At 32.4% G+C, this 12,857-nt stretch overlaps 1 protein-coding gene across 1 annotated transcript; it reads right to left on the reverse strand.

Moving 5' to 3' along the window:
* Positions 1-894: 894 nt before the first annotated feature.
* LOC137918984 (lysozyme-like) lies at positions 895-10,851 on the reverse strand. Its single transcript, XM_068761942.1, has 4 exons — positions 10,743-10,851; positions 2,772-2,948; positions 2,087-2,160; positions 895-1,035 (listed from the first exon to the last, which is right to left on the reverse strand). The coding sequence occupies exons 1-4, from the start codon at positions 10,849-10,851 to the stop codon at positions 895-897; spliced, it is 501 nt and encodes a 166-aa protein (XP_068618043.1).
* Positions 10,852-12,857: the final 2,006 nt, after the last annotated feature.

Raw genomic sequence — 12,857 nt, forward strand, 5'->3', positions numbered from 1 at the left:
AGACTTGCTTTGCAAATATGTTTTTTTTCAGCCAATAGATATCCATAGCATGGCATAGACTACCCACAAAGATGCCTAGGGAATAGACCATAATCGCCACGTTTAGCAGACAAGTTGTCGATAGTATGGTACGCAGAGGATGCTGCTGCCCATCCTTGTGAGCAGTGGAAATCCTGTATAATTATTTGTAAATATGCACAAAGTGTGAATTATATAAGATTACATCCCGAGAATTGAACTCGCAGCATGCGATCGCAAGTCTTCAGTGTTTTACCGCTGCGCTAATACTGCTCCAATATAATTTTATTATATATAAACATTTTTAGAAAACTTACAGTAAGTAAAGCTATGGTGTGTAATGTAGATAATATATTTTTAATTGTCTACGTTATTTTACACAAAGTCGATTACAACTCATTAAAGAGACATAACACAACATTGACCCTAACAAAACCTTTAAGTCTAGATGTGTATTTGATTCTCGCTTGTGTTTTTTTTGGAACTACGCATTTATCAGTTCTTCGCCTGTTAGTTTCCATGTTGCATATAAATATTGTCGTTTATTGTTTGCATCGGTTAGTAACCAAATTATTTTATTTGTTTCACAATTAATAAATAAAATATAACTTCGTTAAACTTATTTTTCCTGTTGGAATGCGACTGGCAATAACTTCTGGAAGCAGAAAGTCTGTCGAGACTGCTAGTAATATTAAGTAGTTTAAATTATATCTCAAAATTCTGCTGCAAAATTTTAAAGATATTGTGGTGCAATAACAAAATAGTAGTTTTCTGTTTAGTTTCCATAACTTATATTAGTGTGTTAGGAAGACGGTTATTTTATAATAATCATACAGTCTTTAATGGTTTAAATTTAGGTAACTAAAGTATTGACGTTTAAAAGCGACATTGTTGATACAATTGAAGGCGTTTCCTGCCGAGGCTCGTGAGAAACAAAGGCTCACTGCACGCCCCTCCTCCGTGATGATTGATCATCATGTAGTCGAAGCAGTTCGTGACTCCGTCGTTATTGCAATCCTGAAACATTTACATAACATTTTGCAAACTTATCAAAGTATTAGGAGGATCGGAAAGTTATGTTGACGTTACTGTTGACATATTTTACAGAAAAACCGATTGATTTTATCCGTTCCGGCATTGAAAATTTATATACTAGATGGCAAAAGGTTGTTGATAACGAAGGGTAATATATTGTTAATTAGAAATTAAAATTTGTTAAAAATGTAGTCCCCAAAAAATTTCATGTTTTTATTTATTGTTGTGTTTATAGCACAAGCATCATATAAACTTAGTATGGTTATAAATACTATTACAACTAAAAATAAACAAAATATTAACAAGTTAATATTATAAATCATAGAGTTTTCTTGGTATTAGTTGGAAGCAACAAGAATACATAATCAGTCACCTCGTTATAATTCTTATAAGAATGTTATTATTATTATTTCATTATGTTTTAAGACTAAAAGTTTTTTCATGAAGTACATAAATATTGAACTACAAAGGGCTCCAACATAGTCGAAGACGCAAGTGATTAGCTTTGCTTCATTATGAAGTCACGAGAGAGCAATAGAGAGGGCTATGCTCGGAGTTTCGCTACGAGATCAATCAGAAATGAGGAGATCGGCAGATAAGTCAAGGTCACCGATATAAGAATTGGTTGTCTAAATTGGCAATGGGCGGGACACATCGCTTGTGCAATCGAAGGCCGTTGGGGTCATAAAGTTTATTTTTTGTTATGGCCTCTGTTTTTTGGGGGCATTTCGTTCTCCTGTCTTGGGTACACAGAGCTTACTTATACAATATTTTTTTCACTGATGTTATTATTTGCAGTGAAATGGTTATCATGTGATGGTTTCGAACCGGTTGACGCAGCCTGTGTTGGTTCCCCCTTAGGTCGCTCGACGACATAGTTAAGGTTGCGGGAAGTCGCTGAATGCGGCGTAAGACCGATCATCGTGTTTATATTTGGGGGAGGCCTATGCCTTACAGTGGGTATCTATCGTCTTAAAAGAGGAGAAGAAGAATGAACGGAAAAAAATGAACGAAATACAATTAAATGGGATACCTTTCCAAATCTCGCCATGTAACTTTCAACGATTTTCAATGAACAGTGGAAGTCTCTAGCGCAATCTTCGAAAGCTGAAATTGATTTCTTTTGTTATCTAAACTCGTAGAAATAAGGAACAAAGGTTCATTTTTGAAAACACAGTTTTTTCTTTATAAATAAATATTTTCATTATTCTGTAAAATCATTTATGTTTTTTAATTTTTATTTAAATAACCCATTTTAATTTGTGAAGGTCAACCTTTCCATTGTATTTCATTTTCATAATTGCTATTATTATTATTAGTTGAAACCTTTACTATTAAGTCGAAAATAGTTTTATAAATTATTTTTTTACTTTATATGGTTTTGATGCGGAATAACAATGTCATCATCATTTTTCCAAAAAACAAAAGGAAGCTTTTCAATTTTTTTCACAAACAAAAAATGCTTATAACTTATATTTATCATAGCTTGAAACTATAAACAATGTAACTTGAGCCGTAAGTAGCATAGCTAGAGGACAAGAATCATTGTTAAGGTTTTCAGAAGACCATGCATGCATTCAGGCCGCTTCCTATCAGTCATATTGTAAATCTGGCGGACTATGTCCAGTAGTGGACATCATACGGCTGAATTGGTAATGATGTAAGTTATAAGCTCATAAGTAAATTTTTCATGTGGCTGAAAAACAGTCTTAACATACCTTCTTTTCTCTCCGGGCTATCTTCAGGTAAAGTCGGTTTACCTGCATCCACCCAGTAGACTCTGGATATATAAAAGGGCCCGCAGTAACCTTGCGTACAGCCGTGTGCCAGGTCGCAGCCAGCCACGTGACAGAGGCACCGTAGGCACGTGTCATTGAGGTTCGATATTTTCACTCCTTATGGAAAAAACATTAGAATTTATGGCACCCTTAACTTGCCTTCTATGAGATTTTATTATAGAAAACTATAACGATAATAGTAACAGATAGAAGTTCAATTAGATATATAAATTCGGTATTGTCATAAAATGTAATCATAATCGAATAAAATCAATTAATCGAGTTGTGATTCGGTTCTCGCGTATATCCTCGAATCGGAAAGCCAAACTTGTATTGAGCTACTTTTTTTGATTTGCGAACCTTTACACTCACCCGCTTTTGTTTTTACCTAAATAGACTGAAAACTTGGCGTTTTCCTATTGTAGTGGAAAATTTAATGAACTGATCAAGCAGAGGTTCTATAGAGAACATAAGAGGTTAAGACGGCTTAGGTCAGAAGCTTTTCGTGCTCGAAGAAATAAATGGCGTATTTGTCTATTACCCAAAGAAATTTTCTCGTAAAGTACAGTAGAATATTAAATTCTAGAATCAGGTGACAATTTCTCAAAACTACTTGTGTTGACAGGACTTTTGCTGCCATTATGAGTAATCATAATTTATTTATTTCATAATTTTTAGTTCATTTTATTATTATTATTGAGTCGTGGGCTCTGCCGAGAGCCCGTAGATAAATGAAAGTAACTGAGAAAGATCAGCGAATAGGTAAATGACATGAAGTGGCAGGGGATAGCCCAGGCCACAAAGCTATAAGCATAGCATAGAATGTCCATTCATAAGGTGTAATGAATGAAATCTATGGGGGAGGCTTATATCCACCCGTCCTATGGCTGAATCGATAATGATTTTTTATAGGGATGTGAAAGAATAGGATTTATATATTATTTATTTATTGCAAGAATATACTGTGTGCACTGTAGTGAGCATAATTATATGCACAGACATTTTGATTACAATCAAATCACAAAAAAAATAATTTAAAAACGGAAATGCATTTAAGATATATAATAGTCTTTAGAACGCTGTATATAATTACTACATAGATGATTTCAAATGAGTAATATGTAATTATTCGCCAACAAAGAAGTTTTTTTTAGTCACAGAACAACTTTGAAAACAAGTTATTGCTCATACGTGCACATATAAAATTTTAAAATTTCGTGAATTATCAGTGATTTTAAATTATTTTTTGGTTGATATGGTCTATAAAATTGACCGAAAGACCAACTCGAAATAATGTTTCGATGAAATACTGTGAAGGTGTTATCATCAAAATATCATCATCATCGTTATAGGATGTCCATTGGATATGTCCTCCCCCATAGGTTAATAAAGGGACTGGTTGAAGGCGGCCGGTTTCCAAAGTCTTCCGACGACTTCAAAAGGGTCCATGATCTCTATTTCAGAACCTTCAGAAGCCCGCGACCACTTGTTTTACGCAATGTAGCCTGTGCCTGCTGTGTGCTTGTGCCTGCTGTGTGCATACTGCCACTTCAACTTGCTAAAGCGCTAGGCTATGTGGATTACTTTTGTTGTCTAATATTTAATTTCAATTTTTTAATACTTGTTGCGAAATACGTCATAAAGTTATAACAAAAAAAGAAACAAAATGCTCCTGTCAAAAAGGGTTTGGCCGTTTTCTACCATGCAAACTTAATGCGAATTGATGGAACTAAACAAGGACATTGGATATTGGATTCGATATCTTATTACTGGACGGTTTATTAAAAGTAAGATTATGTTTATAAAAATATAAATATAATATTTGAAACATTTGTAAAAGTTGATTGGTTATAGGTGCTTTCAAGGCACTCCTTGAAAGCACCTATAACCAATCAACTACAACAATATATATAGCTCATTTGTCAGTGAAAACTTTTAAAGCTTTTTAGATATATATTTTAGATTTTTAGATACTATTTCTAATTATACCACATAAAGTGATCACTCTGGAATATACTACATTAATAAATTTTGTTGGACATACAATAAACAAAGATTTGAATTAGGTTGTTCTTTTCGTATAATCTATATAAATAAACTTATTTATTATTTCTAATATCATTGATTTAGGATAGGTATACATTATAGCCCCGTTATATCTTTTACACCTTTAACTATCCGAAATTTATTAGTAAATGTTACCAAAATTATAAAATCATAATTTAATGAATCGCCATTAGCCAATTACTTCTTATCTGTGTAATTTTATCGTTAGCTGTAAATAAAATTCTCAATAAAAGTTAAAAGAAAAAATGAATTAAAATTTTAATATTCCAGGAAGTGCTTTATATTCATTATTATATCCTTTGCACAAAGCGTGGTATAAATTTGCATTTTGCAACAATTAACCTTTAAGAAAACTACGTACAATATGCACTAGATCTACATCCTGAATAGGTCTTAATGAAGAAATAGCTTCGATGTATGTCCAAGCTTGTTGCAAGTTGTATTTGTGGGCACGCAGGTATAGAGATGTTTGCTGTGTCAATATTTAGACGGGCTTACTGGTTCGATAACTGGAGGGTTTGCTTTAATAACAAATACTTATACAGGGTGATAGGTTATAGATGTAAACGCTTTAAAAAATCTATACCTATTTTGAATCACACTGTATAAAATGATTTCTGTAAAATATGTTACATTAATTTAAGTTTTTTATTATTGGACAGCGAGAGTACAATAACTATGGGCATAAATTCTTCAGGGATAGTGGTAAACATTAATTAATTTTAATATATAGAGATTAGAATTTATTAAAGGCTTTTGCCCGATAATTGAGAATATACCAATAAGTTTTTTATTATTTCTGAAACCATTGATTTTTTGATAGGCCCATATATAAATAGATACCAAAAGAGCTATACAATCACCCATATAAATTATTACACCAATAATCAATCATACCGTATACATATCTATAATATAGTTGTTGGTTCCATGGCATACATGTCAATAATTCTAGCTTATGATAATATTTAATTTAATCAAAGTATTGTCACGATTATAAATATTACAATTATGTTCGTTTATGATAATTTTTTTAAAAAAATCTAAAATCCAAAAACGATGTTATGATCTAATAAATAATACGTAAATTATAATTTAATTAAAATTAAAAAAATTAAATTTAATAATATTATCGCTCTTAAAACTAAATTGTAAATAAAAATTAGCATTACTTGCCTGTAGTTAGAGTAAATGAACAAAAAAATATTAAAAACACGTAACGAATATTGATCGTCATAATAAAAAGTCTTAATGCACTTTACACTTGTTCTAATTTCGAAAGTTCCTGTGCCGGATTTACTTTTTAAAGAGGCCGCAGTAGTCGAGCAGTGATGACATAATGCCACTAAACGGACCTTAGCTTCGGTGTACTAAAAAACTAAACAGCTATGGTACAGCGTGGTTTGCGTTCTTAGAATGAAGTAGGATGTAAAAAAAAAACATTGACGAGACGAGGCGACCGACTGTGGTCTGATCACGTATTAAGTTTAACTGGAATAAGTCATTTATAATAAAGCCATTAGTCAATAACTGACCGCTATATTGTGCGCGTATTTTCTCGTATTTTTTAACGCATTTCTAATTCCTTTTCACAATTGACTTTGAATAATAACATACAAAAATTATTTCTTTGTACAACATTATTTTAATTCATTGTGCAAATATATTTTTAATAAATTGTTATTCAAGTAGTGTATGTATAGATAAATTACCCTCTGTGTTTTACGTAAACGTATTCATTACCAACATCAGCCGTAAGCTATCGACAGCTGGACATGGGATTTCTCTCCACGTTTTCATTACAACCAGTAGGAAGCAATCTGTTTCCAGCGTCAACAAAGTTGAAGTCACACGGCCACCTTGTGGACGTCCGTCGCTGGGCTTGCCGGTCCCAAGCCCCCAAAACCTTAAGGCCACAACGGCTATCTGTTCTGCGCCTTATGAGACTAAACGTATAATTTTGAATACGAGTAATATGCTAACTTGAAGAATAATTCATATGAGTGGAAATTTCGTCAGATGTTTTTATTATGTATGATGTTTTGTTGTATTTCATATATATTTGAATAAAGAAGATAATTAAATAAAGAAATCTCTGCCAAAGATATTTATGGGGCATACACTGTAATAGTCACGCTTGAGAGGAGGATGGGTGATCTTAGTTTGGCATTATACTACGCAGAGAGCGCTGCTGCCCATCTTTTGGAAACTTGTTTGCGAGCAGTAGCAATCCTATATAATTAATGCAGTGTGATATGTATATACATGGTATATTTATAACACACTTTGTGCGTTATATATATATATATATCCGGGGAATCGAACCTGCGACCTACGATCGCAAGTCTCAGTCCTCTACTGCTAGTGATAGCTCAGTAGTAGACGACAGTTAAAAAACATTATAACCATATTTTCACCACAAACCATATTTTACTTGTAAATATAATATTTAAAATTTTACATTTGTTAACTTATTTAATCTAAATAAATTTCATCGGTTACGAAATTTTTGTACCAAATGTTTAAGCATAAATTTAAAATTGTAGTTATTAAAAAACTACATATTGTTATAATATATTATATTTGTTTGTTTGTTTCTGTTATTTTTTAAGCTATGTTATTATAGCAATTTTTTCGTAAAACGTTGTACCGTAACTAAAACTACAAGATGTCACTATAAATCCCGTCAAGCAAGATCTTATCAGTCTGATTTATAAATAGCGAAATGATCATCTAACTATTGTTCGGTTGTCAGCCTTGCGGATTCCGCGGTTTAGAGGTGGCTGGGCGCAGAGGGATACCTTTTAAAGTAGTGAAGCTCGCGGCCTCCAGGGGGAGCTTTGGCTCGGGCCTTACTAGGTCCGTTTGCCAAAAGCACTCCGGTGATTGGTTAGGTTACGATAGGTGTAACGGCTTTTAAGGTTTAAATTTGTCAGCACTAAGTTTCAATGCTTTTACTCCTATTTTTCTGTGTAAAATGATCACTCTGATATATGCTACGTTCATTTATTTTTTCTACTAAAGCATTTTACTTCTGGCTGTACAAAGTCTGTACGGACATAATAATCTTTATATTTTGTGTACAATACATTATTTAATCAAAATCAAATGCCAAACATTCACTCCTGTAAAGCTTTTACACGGGTATCCAATCATCTTGTATATTATAAAACCAAAAGTTTTGGAAACGTCATTATATTAGCATTTAAATTGAAATTAGCACACCTTTTCTTTTGTTCCTTTCACATTTCTTTCTTCGGAATTGTTTGTGTGTTTAAAATTAATTATAAATCGTGTTGCGGCTACTTATACTATTGAAAACGCGAGGGTAAAACGTCACTTCTCGTCCGACACTCACTGACGAAAGACCTATTGTAAATCGTTAAACGGAAATACAAAATTAAGCATTATCTGGGTTTTTGTTCAAATTTAAAGAGCAGATAGATTTCCAAAGGAACCAACAATCGTTATAAACTTCTTTGTTTACCCGCTTTTCCAATGCGTGGTTTTATGTTATGAAAGACAAATGAATCTACACTGCACTATCGTAGTTCGTGCGTTGTGTATTTTCTATATTTATACGAGGATTTTATTACAAAACACCAAAATTAAAAAATAAACAACATTGACAATTCAAAATTATTGTGAAATTACTTCTCTTTATCTATTTACATAAATTCTCATGTCGCTGTATCTAAAATAAATAAAATAATATTTAATGTACACGTTTTATTTTTTGAATTTAGTAGCTGTTTTTTTATATTTTATATAAATAGAAATATTTAAAAAGTATATTAAATATTAATAATAAATTTCGATACATCAACGAAGTGAAATTTATTTTACAATAAATTTGGCGATGAAATTTGAAAATGGCGTGTATTAATGTGTACAAAGTTTTTAAAATGCTATTCATATTTACATAAGTTTTAATATTAACAATAGTTTCGCAGTTGCTCAAGACTGCATGGTTTTTGGCAGCAGCTTTCCACAATTACCACGTCATAATCTCTCTTCCGTCGCTGGCTTTGCATTGACAGATTTGACTTCCTCTGTAATTCCTTATTGCCGCCGCCTGGAAATAATAATTTTGTTTTTTTGTTGATGATTTTGTTTGTTGATTTGTTTGGAAACGGGTTTTCATAACAGAACTCTAGCTTTTCCTTAATACTTTACTATTATGGTACTGTAGCTGTTACGGGTTTCCCCCTGCTTCCTCACTGTACCACAGCAACACGAGACCACTTCACATTGCTGCCATTTTCGTGTTCGTATTGAGTGGGCGATGAATATTTTAGTTAATTTTTTAGTCATCTATTACGACAGGCAGGGGATACCTTAACTCTATTATTACCCGACTCTATTATACCCAGGCTAAAGGGTTATGAGCAGGGGTACGGAAATTTCGTATTTACGAAATAGATGCGAATAAATGCGAAAATTACACATAAATGCGAATAAATGCGAAATATATGGTAGTGTTCGTATGATGGATTATTAAATTATTATCGTATCGCCAGAGTCGCGACTCGCGTCAATTGAACTTGAGTGAAGTTCGTTTTGGACGAAACGGTCGACGCACTTTTTGGACACGAACTGACTCGACAGAACGAAAGCTTTCGAGTCTCTCGAAAGTCGGGGACGTTGCATGCGAGCACTCGAGCAGTGTTCATTTGTAACGCTTTAGGCACGCAAGTGTTTTACAAAAATATTTTTTTTGTGCTCTTAAAATGGGACGCCCTAAGGAAGATTTGACAGATAGAATACTAGAACTTAAGAAAGATGGTCTGTATGTGTCCGACACAAATATTTTGATGTGCCAATATTGTAACATTCGTTTGTCTTAAGGACTATGAAGGAATTGATGAGACAATGAAAATTATGTTGAAATCAGCAAGCGCCAAAAGTTTTAGTAAGCTTTCTCCACATGAAATTAAATAAGACGAACGAGGCTTTCTTTCACATTGGCCAATTGTTTTCTCCATCTGCGGCTGCAAGTTCAACCACATTAAATATAAACGTATTGCTGGAAAGCTTTTCGAAAATTCCTTTTTTCCAAGGATTTCCTCAAAATGATATAATTGATGGGTATGCGCACTTTCATAGGTTAATTCTTCGGTCTATTAATATAAATGAAAACCCCAATGTAAGGTACATATTGTTGGTTGTCAAATGCAACTTTCCGTCCTTTGCTGAAGCAGCATTACAGAGTATTTGGAGTCCAACCAACAGCGTGGACGCTAAACGCTTCTTCAGCATATACAATGTCGTCGTAACGGACCGAAGAACGACGTTTAAGGAGTCAAATGTTGAAATTTCTGCAATGTTATCTTTTAATTAATTAAAATTGTTTTATGTTAAGACTTGTATTTTGAAATTTTGTATTTTGTTAAACTTTACTTTCATATTTAGTAAAAAAATTACTAAACAAGTATTTTTGTTTAATAAATACCAAATTTACCCAAATTTTACAACTTCAAAAATATAAATGCGAAATTTATGCGAAATTTTTAAATTTTGAAAAATATCAATGCGAAATTGGTGATTTTTTTTTGCGAAATTTCCGTACCTCTAGTTATGAGGTAGTTCTATATCAAGCAGTAGACGTAGTATCGCTGAAATGATGATGGTAATAATAGTTAATTTAATTATTTTTTTTTTAATTTACATATTACTATGTTTATTATGAGTTAACTCATGAGGTAATAATCTTAAATTTATTGATGTTTGTACGTGTTTAAAAGATTTTAGTTTACTAATCTACAACATTAATATTTCACTATTCCTTTAATACGATCTTTTTTATTGCTTGATTTTACAATGTTCCATATGAAATGTACATACGTTTTATAGATTTCCGTAAAAGTTCCAATTCTCTTATAACATTCTTTTCGGTCTCGTTGCAGACCAACTCAAGCGCTCTCCGGAGTTTTCTGCCACAGAACTGCAACATTTTGGATTCGTACACCACTTCAACTGTTGCGTTTATAGTAAGCAATGCTTCTATTGCAAGAAGGCAGACAACAATTTTCATGTTTCTGAAAATAAATAATTATAAGGAATATGCTAAAAGTGACATTTTTTAATTACAATTCGAATGCAGAATGGTCTGACAAATATTTTGACATTTATTTGTGCATTACGTTAAGTGTTTGTCCCAAACAATTTTTATAAATTCATATAAAAGACTATAATAGTTTTGTTGCATTAATTCAGATTTTGCTATGAAGGTGAAGGTTTTAAAAAACCTGGTACCGTTTCTAACATCTTAGATAATAAGTTATAGCGGCCAGTAAGAGGATTTATCAAATAATAAGTTTAAAAGAGGCACGCTGACAACTAAACATGTTTACATTGTTACAAGTGTCGTATAACGTTGTACCAAATTAAATATGTTTGTTTGTTGTAGGCGTACACATCTCCTGATATAATTATGATAAATTATATCTAAATTAAATGAATAATACAAAAAAAGTGTATGAGAGATCTGTTTGTGTTAAAATTAATGTTAAATTAATGTTATTATAGAAAAAAAACGTATGTTATTAAAAAAAGTATTCAATATGAAATAATAATAAATCTATCAAAGTAATCCATTGAGTTCACCACTCTTAGGCGGCCTCGAATTGGAATAATAAAGGCACTTTGTTTAGACCCTGAGTTGAGGACATTTACCGCGGGCCCTTACGCCCTGTCAATCCGTTGAAACAAATAATTTGTCCCAAGACTAGCGACGAAGCGTTTGAGTTTATTTACCGTAAAACTGTCGATTTAAGAGTCTTCAGCGCTCTGTCATCTAAAACACCACGAAGCTTTAAATGCCAACGGGCAAAGAGCATTTGTCATTAACCATAAAATAACATATATGTTTAATATAAAACGACGGACGGTGACATCAAATTATGAACTAACGTCACAGCGAGAAACTCATACCTTTTTAAGTTGACTTTGTAACTACGCTTTTAGATCTATATTCTGGTGTCTTTGGTATTAATAGGTTCGGAAGGTTGTGGTAACAGAGCGCGGTACGAGTAGCCAAATCCTTGTTTACGTAACTTAGCTCGAGATCTCCCTTGGGAACCTGGGCTCGCCGTTACTTGCAATATTACTGGATCAAGTTAATTTTGCGGTAAATTAAAAATTGCAGGAAGAGTAAATTCAACAGACTTATGAGAAAAAATAAAGTAAATGCAAAAATACAATCTAAGAATAAAATTGAACAAGTAAAACTGTTGTAAAGATAATATATGTATCATATGTTCGCGTTTAATATTTTGATATAAACTACCAAAAATTTAAGTCATATCCTATATAGTTCCGACCCTTCCGCTCAGTTAAGTCAAATCCGATGATGTTGTAAAAGCCTAAGCGCTAGCAGCACTAACTCCATCGAAACTAAAAAATATAATAGTCATTTCCTATAACTCCATCGAAACAATAGAATAGTCATATTCTATGGAAAATACTAAATCGTGACTTGGAATCGTTTGGTTCAATATGTCGTTGTTTATATATAAGAATAAATACGCATTTCTGAGTTAGTCAGTCAGTATTTTACAGATTTGATGAGAAGTTTTTTGAACATAGAATTCCTGGTTATAACTAATTTACATTTGTTAATGTCATTTACAAATATAATGTTGTAATAAAAAATTAAATTGTAAAAAAAAACTAAAGTATCTTTGTTACATTTACATAAAATTTTATTTGCTATAAAATTTGGAACTATTTAACGTATTATAATTGTACATCAAAACACTTACCTCCGAATTAGTTTTGACGTCTGTTACAACTATTTCGTTGGTTATCCCTTATATAGTAATAGATAATTAACGCAACAGAACGTTTCTGAACGCTCGTTTCGCTGATTAAAATAACAGGAAGCAGGAATTAACAGACTACATACCTCGGTACCGTTTTCGCGGATAGGTACAATACGACTACGGGAACCATAACTGA

This window comes from Battus philenor, unplaced genomic scaffold (genome assembly GCF_028537555.1).
Source record: "Battus philenor isolate CCGP_79_NKW_IND1 unplaced genomic scaffold, ilBatPhil1.0.hap1 SCAF_15, whole genome shotgun sequence".
Taxonomy (NCBI): Eukaryota; Metazoa; Arthropoda; class Insecta; order Lepidoptera; family Papilionidae; genus Battus; species Battus philenor.

What these genes read in the sequence shown, in the direction of transcription:
- LOC137918984 (XM_068761942.1), bottom strand. Translation starts at nt 10,851, where the DNA reads ATGTTGCAGTTCTGTGGCAGAAAACTCCGGAGAGCGCTTGAGTTGGTC. An exon ending in TAGCCCGGAGAGAAAAGAAG is followed by an intron (nt 2,161 to 2,771) that starts GTATGTTAAGAC and finishes AATCAATTTCAG; the next exon opens with CTTTCGAAGATTGCGCTAGA. An exon ending in ACATGGCGAGATTTGGAAAG is followed by an intron (nt 1,036 to 2,086) that starts GTATCCCATTTA and finishes TAAATGTTTCAG; the next exon opens with GATTGCAATAACGACGGAGT.